General features: G+C 37.8%; 1 protein-coding gene across 1 annotated transcript in view; it reads left to right on the forward strand.

Annotated features, from left to right (window-relative positions):
- The window catches only part of USH2A (usherin), an 821,881-nt gene that overhangs the window by 388,576 nt on the left and 421,846 nt on the right, over nucleotides 1-11,459 (forward strand). Inside the window, exon 30 of the mRNA XM_017870028.1 lies at nucleotides 9,944-10,057. Coding sequence (XP_017725517.1) covers nucleotides 9,944-10,057 — 114 coding nt within the window. The remainder of the gene's footprint in view (nucleotides 1-9,943; nucleotides 10,058-11,459) is intronic.

Genomic DNA, 11,459 nt, shown 5'->3' on the forward strand with positions numbered 1-11,459 from the left:
TTCCCCTGGCTAGGAAAACGGATTCCCTTCCCCCTTGCCCTTCCAGGTGAGGCGATGCCTCGCCCTGCTTCAGCTCTCGCTGGTCAGGCTGCAGCAGCTGACCAGCACCGATTGTCCGGCACTCCCTAGTGAGATGACCCCAGTACCTCAGTTGAAAATGCAGAAATCACCGGTCTTCTGTGTCGCTCGCGCTGGGAGTTGGAGACTGGAGCTGTTCCTATTCGGCCATCTTGCTCCGCCCATCAAGTCTCAGTCTTTTATCAGTAGTTCTTTAATTTTATAAAAGAATGTACAGAGCTATCACAACTTAAATGTACATTTGGAACTTACTATACATTTCCCAATAGAAAAGAAAATATGTTGGTAGGGTGAGACTAATAAATAACTAATAAAGACTAATTCCAAAACTTAGAACTCAGAATAGAACCCAACCACTATATATTTGAAATGAAAAATAATGGAAGCCAATACTGCTGCAATGCTGATAATTATAAAGACGGAAAATATTCATTTATTTTAAAAAGTCATCTACCATGTTCCATGCTAGTGCTAGGTCCTATCTTTGTAATATGATTTTTTATAACTAAAATATAGCCCAAGCACTCTCTCTGAAGTAAGATTATATAGACAATGAAAGTTTTATGGGGGAAAACCTAATAGAGAAGGGTTTATCATTTTTGATTCATTATTTCACTTGAGATATTAGAACCTAAAATAATAGTGATGAAGTTTTTCTCTCACTGGTAATAGGTGTCCACAGTAAATGCAGAGGTGGGACGTTCATAGGCGAGACCCGCACACTTCATCTTTTTGCTGTGCCATCCTTACGGACAAGGCTTCTACCTCATAGCTCAAGATGATTACTTGAGCTCCTGCCATCCAGTCTGATTTTCACCCAGCAGGAAGGAATAATGGTTAAAGAATACTCACTTTCACTTCAAAGATATATTTTGGAAGTTGCTCCTCCACCTGTGGTTATCTTGCATGGTCGGAACTTAGTCACATGGCCGTACGTAGCTTCAGGGAATGTTGAAAAATGCTGTCCTCATTCCAAGTAGCCATTTGCCCAGGTAAAAAGTGTTTTTATGTTACCGAGGAAAAGGAGTGTGATACATAATACGGAGCAATTACTAATCTTTGCCACAGTAGGCAACCGTCAGAAGTAAATAAAAAGGAATTCTTTTGTTGGTGTTATTAAAGAAAAGTCAGTTTTATAGTAGACCATAAATTAATATTCCAATATTTGTAGTTTATTACAAACTTTTGAAAATTTGAGATGGAGTCTTGCTCTGTTGCCCAGGCTGCAGTGCAGTGGAACCATCTCAGCTCATTGCAACCTACGCCTCCTGGGTTCAAGCAATTCTCCTGTCTCAGCTTCCTGAGTAGCTGGGACTACAGGTGCACGCCACCACACCTAGATTTTTTCTTTTTTCTTTTGTATTTTTAGTAGAGATGGGGTTTCACTGTATTGGTCAGGCTGATCTCAAACTCCTGACCTCAGGTGATCCACCTGCTTCAGCCTCCCAAAGTGCTGACATTACAGGCTACAAAATATTTCTTTAAATGTAAATCTTGAAAGAAACTGGTCTGAAAAAATTCACAGGACAAAAATATGGCCTATGACATAAATAGTAAAAATAGAAATGATGTAATGTTCCTGCTTAGCTAATGTAGAAGGATTTCATTAGGTAATGCAGTGTTGATGAGTTAATAGCTTTGTCTAACTCTCCTGAATACATAATGTGCCTGAACTACTGGTACATTGTGAAATCTTCAGAGATAATTTTTTTTAAAAAAGTTTTTCATTTTGTTTTATGCAATAAGAATTGACACCAAAGGATTTGCATTTCTTTTGGTAACATGTTAAGCCATGGTTAAAATGATGAAACTATATAATTTTGTTCTGCAGTGATAATCAACTAGGCATTTCCACAATGCTTATAAATATTCAATACAAATACTTTAAAGTTATCAATCACATTTGATAAAGATGAAGAATGCACAGCCAGACTTTTCTGCTTTTTACCATTTATGATCATTTTATATTTACATTATATTCGGAACAAATTAAAAGGGTTATATGTATAATAAACAAAGGTCCAATGTTGAACCCAATCTCTCTCTCTCTTTCTCTGACACACATACACACACACACACACACACACACACGCATAGAATTTCTTACGAATCAATCATTTTTGTAAAGGAATATTCTAGGCATACAAATTCACTCATTTGGAGGACAAGACTGCTAATTTCTGTAGGCAATAGATTTCAGTAATAAATTTGAACCTCAACACATTTTAAGTTGCATTTTCAATAAGGTATTTAATAGTAAAATGTGTGCTGTTATTATTTTAATTAACATTTTCAACACTTTTTTCTTTTTTGTGGACCCGGAGCTTTGATCAAATGGGAGAAATAATGATCTTGGGGTCAGAAGACAGGTTCTAATATTGGTTCTACTGTTTTTTTAGCTGTCTGGACTTGAGCACCATATGGTACACTCTCTCCAAAAGCAGCCTTCTCTGTACAATAGGATAACAATATCGGAGGCTAGTAGCAGGGGACCTAGGACACTGATCATAAGGGATGACTTTCATTTCTCTCTTTCTTTTCTTTTCCTCTTGTCTCCTTGCCTGTCTCACTGCTTAGTCAGGTCCAGTGTTTTCTTAGAGAGTTTCAATAATTTCAGTGTCAGACCTTATGTAAGGTAAAGAGATAACACAAGCACACGGCTTCAAACTTATTGGCAAATTAGAATAAAAATGACAGACTCTGTAGTTCTTACCACAAGAGCATTGATTAAAAATTTGAGGTTAGATGTAAGCCTGCTGAGGGAATCTTAACTGGATAATACTTTGAGGTCAATTAAAATCACTGTTTAAACCATCCTCTAAGACTGGGATTAGGCCACATATTTTATAAAGAAATAAAAGAATGTATTTTTTTCCTGTTTGTAAGAATCAACGTCTGCATAGTCTTTGATAGGTATATGATCTTCTATGCTCTCTACTAAAAGTTTTAAACAAGGTTAAAAAACCCATTTGAAGGAAATTAAATGTAAGAAAATTAGTTTTGAAGTTTCCAAGAGATTACCTTAGGTTTGGGTTAAGTGTATTTATTGTTCCACCTTTCGGGTAAAATGAAAATTGACTTTACCTTTGTAAATATTAGAAATCTTTATTTTAATTGAAAATGTTATCCAAAAAACAGCAAAAACAAATCCCACCTTCCTGGACTAAGAACCAGAGGAGAAATATCCTGGGTATGTTTCCAGATCTCTATTAGACCGTTAAGTTTTCATCCATATTTAACAAATGTCATTATTCAGTTTCATGGGGTCACTGTGTCAAAATGTCTGTGTTAGAACTTTAATTTATTTTCAGAGGTTCCTTTAAGTGGGCAGGAAACATGGCATATTGGATTGATTTACTCTGTTTAATCCATCCACTGGGTTGGTTTGGAATGTATACTTAAAAATTAGATTTTATCAGCACCGCAGCAGAGTCCCCAGCCAGAAGTCACTTCTTCTGCCCTCCTTCCCCTGGCCAGTTTTCTTTTAAAAAGTGGGCTCTTCCATTATGTCTCCAGGTAGCAGTAGCAGCTCTGCCTGTGTGGCATCCCTTACCAGATGGCCCTCTTAATAAATGTCTTGCTCTTGCCCACCCTCACTTTCTTGATCCAAATGTGAAATGCCAGCAAATAAATAAGAGCATTGTACTCTGATGAGTTCTCTTGAGATGGGGGAAAACCTTGGGGAGAGGAAGCTAGAAACAGCTTTTCTGTTTGCTGTGACTGCTCCTAATTACTGGCCAGTAGTAGAAGATATCATTTACATGCAGTAGGACATAAAGATAAAGAAAAAAAAAAAAATGAGAGATAAATTATCCATGTTATCCGAAATGCCTTTGCTAATGTGGAAATACTCTTGGATTGTTGGAGTATTGTGCATGATCCTTACAAGGGGACCCCTGACTTTGGACTCAGGGTAGACAGTTGCTGTGTGCAGATTTCACCGCCAGACTAAAAGTGCAACGGAAATGAGTGGGTGATGAGAGCAGAGCAGCCAGTTCTTTAATTGAATTAAAAGCTGGGTGACATCAATGCAGACACCTGTCCAATTACAGACAGGCCAAGGTGTTTACCATTGCTGTACAAGCGATTCGAAGATGACAGAAATCTTTCCGCCCACAGATTAACATAATGAAGGAGAACAGATTACAGTGGATGCCGGCCAAACACCTTGGTTGGCAGCTGGGGGTGGGTGGGGGAGGGAGGAGGAGTCTGCTGAAGTATGTAAGTAGAAAGGGAGTCCTCTTTTTTTCTCTGAAATGTGCTTGGCTTTAAAAAAGATCCATTTTGTTTTGTGTCTTAGGCTCGGTTTTCAGGCAGAGCATTTATACTTGTCTTCATTTAGTCAGAGGAGTTAATCATAAAATTTCAACGTCAAAGCAGACTCCTCTGTTTTGCTGCTTCTCAGCGTACAGTGTCCCATTAGAGGCGCAAAAGCTTGCACAGCTGGTGCCAGCTCCACAATGATTTTGTCTTATGTCGTTAGGCTGCATCCAATTACTAATATTTTTCTTTGGTTCCTTTGAAACTTGAGGTGAAAGCAAAGGAAAGAGAGTGTTGGAGATAATAATGTATCATTCAAAAGAAACAATGTCTTTTACTTTGCTTATTCCCTGGAAGGGATGTGGTGGGAGTCGGGCTCTCCTATAGTGAGAGAAACACCCGAGTGGAGCTAAGAGTCTGCAAAATCTTTATTTTTCAGTCACCTGGCAAGTATTCACTTTTGGTAAACCACACTAATAGCTGCTGGGATAGAGGATAAGGAAAGAAGTAAAAGGATCTGCCCTCTGTGTTCAAGGAATTCCCCAAATCACTGTGAAGGAATTTTAAGTCGCAAGTTCTCCAGGCCAATGCTCTTCCCCTCTGTTAGGTGAAAACCCTCAGAGCACAGAGTTTGGAGCCATACGCATACTCTTAAACTTCCTACGGTGATGTCTTTCCTTCCCTTAAATCAACTCCCTGCCCCCTGATCTTTCAGCTTGGGCTTTCTGCACCCACTGACCCACAGGACTTCAATTCAAAGGGAATCTACTTACTTGACTTCAAACTCCCTTGGTGTGGCATGTCAGGATTTCTCAATGTTAAGCATTAATGCAAAATGCATTATCGCTTAGCAGTGTGAGTTATGGTCCTGCTGGTGCCAATGATTTTAATCTGGATACCCACACTCCTGTGTTTCATGGGATACTAACACTTTTAAGACATCAATAATGCTTACTTTATGCTTATTGAATGTTTCTTCAGCTTGCCCTCTTCCATTACCAAGAGGGACTAGCAGGTTTCCTGACATGGTTGGGACCATTTTTCTGATTTCACAGAGTTTGTGGCTGAAAGGGAGTTTGCGAGGTCATCTGGCATGCCTTGTAATAGGGACACTCTCAAATAAAAAAATAAAAAAATAAAAAAGACTTCTCTGGGATGTGTCCCAAACAAAGAGATTCACAACTAAACAAATTTTAAAGTTCTCCTTTTCAGGATATACTTCTTCAGTATAAAAACCCCAAGTGTCATAAAAGGTGACTATGCCATTTTCTCTTTTTGGGTTTTCTGTCTAGGATTTCTTTAGATATGTCATTTTCTATATTTCCCAGTATTTTTTTAATATAATACCAAAATATATATTTAAACTAAATTTAGGCTTCCTATCATCTTGAACTGGTAAGTCTGAATCTTATAAATGTCATTGTCTACTTGCCCTGTATGCAAACACTCTGCTTTATGTATCAATCTGTTACTATAAGAGTTCTTCTAGTTCCAATATTTTCTTCTATTAGAAACCTCGAAAAAATCAGTTGTATTCTATAGCACCTTTTCCAGAGGCATGCAGCAGAAACATTGATAAATGCTTTCTGATGATGATATATCATCAGAGTAACACTATATTTTCCAGGGAGTACCTAATCTAAGTAGAACCCTGACACTTAAAGCAAAGCTGTTAGGATAATCACTCAATGATCTCAAAATGGTCTCAACAATCTACATAGTCTTGGAGAGAATATGTTACTCCCTTTCTTTGTCCATGGCATAGCTTTTCAACTTGAATGCATCCTTGTAAACTCTCCGTACTGAGAATCAAAGGAGATAAACCACATGTCTCCAACAATAAAATGACTTTGTTATGATTCCAAGTGAATGAAGACCACATGTTTGACCAGCGCCTTGCCCCTGTGTAATCCTTAATTTGAACCTGACAGGATGAGAAAACACAGTGAACCATTATACTGCTCTTCTTCCTGAAGTAGGTAATATTAAGTTGCCTTTAAGGAAAATTATCAGATGGTTTGACGAACTTTGTCTCTGACACACAGTATGATGAACAAGATTCTCTACCGGAAATATAAAAGAAATGGCACTCCAGCCTTAGAAAGTGCAGCACATTTTTCGAAAGTGTGATTTACAAACCATCTAAAACCTTCCACCTGGGATCCAAAGTTGGCAAGAATCAAAACATCAGCTTTCTTCTTTTCTTTTTTTTTGTTTTTTCTGTTTTCTGTTTTGCAGCTCTCATTTCTCAGGGCTTATCATTGTTTCACCTGGCTTGAAATGGGAAATGTGAGCACTTTGATAAATGGCTTGAAAGATGATCTAGTTTCTCTCCAGCATCTTTCTTTAAGAATCTCAGGGTTTTTCTGTGAAATACAATACAGTTTGGTAAAGATCTCTACCAAATCAAAGCTGAAGAAAGCAAGTTTGCTGAAATGAGTATTGCTTGTTTTTAAAGGTCCTTAAAATAAGGAGTGACTGAAATTAATAAAGGACTCTCACTATACACATATTATACACAAAGCAACTCTTCTAGTGAAGGCAAGAAACATTAAATAAATCACTAAAGATCACTTAGTGAGTGTGAACTCCGGATCTGGTTTGATAGAGTCCCTCTGAAAGTCTATAGAATACCCTTCGTGATAAGTTGGTATAACAATTAAAATTTCAACATTGCACTTTAGTCATGATTTGGAAAGAAAGGTCTTAGTATAAGAATTTTATAAAGCCAGGCTGCAAAACTGCACAATCATAGAGCTGCTTTTATGTTTCTGAATGATAATACTTCCTGAATGTACAACACACCTTCTTGCTAATGATTTCAGATAACCAACTTGTATATCAGCATTATTTCTTTTTAGGCATGGTGTTCCTATGCCTCAGCTGAAGCATGCTCATCTATGAGGGGTGCTGCTTTTCACATATGCCCCATAGGTTAAGTGATGATAAAGGAAAACTAGCCTCATATTCCAACATGCTTTTCTTATTCACATTAGGATTAAAAGTCTTATTCTCTGGGGGCTGATTCATTTGTTGTTAGCGTGGCATTATACTAATTCAGACATGCAAGTCATCTTATTTGAATCTTACAGTAGTTTCCAACTTGGCAATAGGAAAGACATGGCAAATGCCAAAGATTTGCTAAAGATAGAATGGGTAAAACACATTTTATGATGATACTTTAGTTTTGAGCCTGGAATTTGGGGATCGTGGTGGAGGCCTTACAAAATGGGAAAATGAAGCTTACGTAATTATTTAGAATGTTGATTCTTGATTGGGGCACGTTGGGTATGAGATACCAGTGGGACATCCAGGTGTGGATACATGGCCTGCAGATAGAAACCCAGAAACAGGGCTTGGGAGAGATGTGAAGTCTGTAGATACAAATGTGATCATTGAGAGATAAGGCTTAATAAGCTAGCAAAGGCGACTGATTAGAAAAAGAAAGAAGCTTGACAGCAACCCAACTTTGGGAAACAAAAGCTATTTAAGAGACTGTGAGAGGAACATGAGTCAGTAAAGGAAACAAAAGAGTTCTCAGTAGTTTAGGAGAGCAATTTAAAAATTCAATGTCACAGAAGGAAGCTGAGGGATGACAATGCCCCATAAGTGTAGGAGGATAAGGACTGAGGATAGGCTATTTGATTTGGTATTTAAGGGATCACTGGTGATCTTTAAAAGATACAAATCATCTAGCAGCATGTAGAGGCAGAAATTGAGTTGCAATGGTAGGCTAATTTGGAATGGCGTATCACTGCTCTAGAGCTCTTGACTGGCAATACTCCATGTTAAGTATTCTAAAGTCCTGAACTTGTTCATTCTTAATACTAACCCTTTCAGATAAGTACTATATTATCCCCATCTCACAGATGAGGCCTGCAACACCTTGCCCTTCAAGATCAAGAGGATTATTATCTGTTTACAGACAAGGAAACTAAGGCACAGAAGCCTGAACAACTTGCCCACGTTCATATGGCCAGTCGGCAGCAGATTTGGCATTTGAAGCCAGCAATCTGGCCCGAGCATCCGTGCCCTTTTCCACACTACTCCATTATGAGGATGTGCATGTGATAATGTTAGCTTGCTTTTAAGCCATTTGGTGGAATGAGAAATAACTTCTTAAAAGAAAGTAAACTCAGAATGTGGGTCATGATCTGGGAGATTTAAGAGGAAATGACAATTGCAGGGGCAGGAATGAGAGAAAGCAGGAGGTTCTGACACGAGAGACTTTTGAAATTAGAGTTGAATTTGGCATGAGATGGTCACACATGTGTGTGTATTAGTTCATTGGCTTGCTGTCTTCTTTGGCCATGAGCTAAGATGATGGTGCCAAGTGGATGAATATTTTCATGTAGAAACATGGCAGACCGGATTCAGTAGCCCATGGAGATGCCTGGCTAGTTGCTGGAATGAAGACTTAGAGACAGCCTTAGGGACTAAGGGCAAGTGGGAGGTGTCAAAGCAAACAACTGGTCTTTGCTCCATCCTGACTTGTTGATCTTTTAATTTTTAAAATTTTCTACTGGGGAGGGAAATTATGGAAAAATGTATATTAAAATTTGTGTTTGAATGATGAAAGCTGTCATCAATATTGGCACCTTAAAGCAATAATGTATTATCTGGGTGATTGAAGGTTTAATCAATAAAGAGACAGCACCAGTGGGGCCATCTTTTCATAAAAATAGTGATAAGCTATGTGGTTAGGATTAAAGATTGCTCTGAAAATCATCTTTGCAGAAAAACAGTGGTGAGCAAATGTACAAGTTATATTTTGGATTTTTTTTTTTTTTTTTAATTCACAGGATTAACTAGATAAGGAGTCTCTGTCTTGCTTATGAACACTAGTAAACAAAATGTGTTTTCATTTCTACAGGTACTTTTAATTGCTGAACAAATCTCATATATCTATCAGCAAGCCATGCTAATTCAATACTTCCATGTGTAACACTTCCATTTAAGACAGGTGTCTTAATTAAAAAAACTAATAATTTTCCAAGTAGAAATACAAAAGCATAATTATCTAATTTGCTAATTGTTCAACTATGTTAATTTGCATACTTGTTAGCTACAACATAAACAAATGGTTTGTATATGTGTGGCCTACTGTTAAAATAATGAAGCCACTCTTGGGAGTAGCATTTTTAAAGTGTGTTAATAGGTGCCCTATAAAAAGGACTCCTTAGTTAAATACAGTTGAAAAATGCTAGGTTACAGAAAATTAAGTAGTTTTGTTTCTGCAGGAGGTCTACGATCCTGGAATGAGATAATATACATCTTAGCTATTGGAAACACTGTGCTCTGCCTCACAAACTACGTGTGGAACCCCCTCCCCACTTTAATGGGAGAAACATCAGGTGCTGTTTGAGAGCTGTTTTAACAATAAGTTGGTCTCACAATTTTTTCTCATGAGTCATTCCATTCAACAAACAGCAGAAAGGGAGGAAAATGACCAAAAGAGAAATATGTTTTTGATTTCTGTCTCTGGTCTCTTTGTCTTTGTCTGTCTGTCTCTCTTATAGACACACACACTCAAATATACACACCAGTGCTCTTTATTGATGCTTATGGTAAGCATGCAACCCTCTTTTGTCCCTTTTTATTACAGGCATATTGACAGGCTTGCTACCCTTCAAAAACTATGCAGTAACCCTAACTGTTTGCACTTTGGCTGGCTGTACTGAGAGCTCACATGCATTGAACATCTCTACTCCACAAGAAGGTAAAGTAATTTCAAAGGTCTTGACTTCCACATTTCAGTCATGAATAATAAAATAGGAGAAGAGCTAAATGCTGCAAGGCCATTTGCTGGAAAACCCCAACCTAATTTGATGACAAAGTGCATTGCCAGGCCATAATTGCTCCATTTTTTGGGGGGGTGCGAAAATGAATCAAACTCCATACCCTTTAATGACATGCATCTTTAATAGCTGTAATGCAGATTAATGGGCTTTTTAATTGCTGTTACATTGTTCATGCAAGAGCCTTGTCATTAATATGAAGCATCTGAAAGATTAATGAAAGCTTCCTCATTTTACTATGGCTCAGAAGTAAATCTAGAGACAGTCTGACTAAAAAGAATTGATTGTATGGCACAGTATGAAATTGAGAATCAAACGGTTGATTTCCATGGTCTTTTTTAACTGCTAAACAGTAGCACAGGCAACAATTATTTCAGTATGATGAAACCTCCAAATGCCAATTGAGGCATTATTAATCACTGCTTAGTTCCTTCCGACTTAAGTCTCACTTCTGTTGTACTTGGAACTTACAAACTGTTGGCATAAATTAAGGTTTCAGAAAGCATATGTTAAGAAGGCAGTGAGAAAGAGAAAATATTTTAGCATGCCAAAGCGAAAGCTTTGCTCAAGCATCAGAATGCATCACTTCAAGAAATAACAGCTCTCAAAACATTTGAAGCATTGTTACTTCACATTTCTCTCTTCTGGATGAGAGGAATTGCACATTTCTTATACTGTCTAGTTGAAAAGTTCTTTAGGAGATTTAAAAGCTTGATCTTTAGGGAAAAAGAGTCAGCCAGTCTTTCTCTCTCTCTCACTTTCCCAGTATCTATATATCCCCGCTTCCTCTTTTCTAAGCACCACTTGCACTGAAGATACATAACAGAAAGGAAGACATGGGCCCATAGGATGAAACCAGGACAGGATAAAGGATTTTGTAAAATCCTTCTTATGACCCTTTCTATGCTGTATTTTTTTTACCTAAAGCAATCAGACTCCACTCACCTGAACTATGCTGTCAGTGACCCAGCCTCAGCATTTTCTCCATCTGGTCTACTGATAATAGCACTGGTTTTGATGTGTCATTGCATCTGCTGAGGACATGATTATCATCCCCTATTACAAGGACTTTGACCAGCCTCAGTATGGGACAAATGGCCCTACTTTGCATTATTTTCTCTGTATCCACTAAATCCTTTTTCCAGGGTTTACCTGGTACCCTTCATACCAATTTCAAGCTATGCCCCGGAGAAATCCCTGCGCTTGCTTAGCTTACATTTCCTTTTTATTTTATTTATTTATTTATTTATTTATTTATTTATTTATTTATTATGGGAAGAATGGCTGGTCTGAATACACTCCTTTTTTTTGTGGGAATTTTTT

Source organism: Rhinopithecus bieti, unplaced genomic scaffold, assembly GCF_001698545.2.
Source record: "Rhinopithecus bieti isolate Rb0 unplaced genomic scaffold, ASM169854v2 scaffold_1673, whole genome shotgun sequence".
Lineage (NCBI taxonomy): Eukaryota > Metazoa > Chordata > Mammalia > Primates > Cercopithecidae > Rhinopithecus > Rhinopithecus bieti.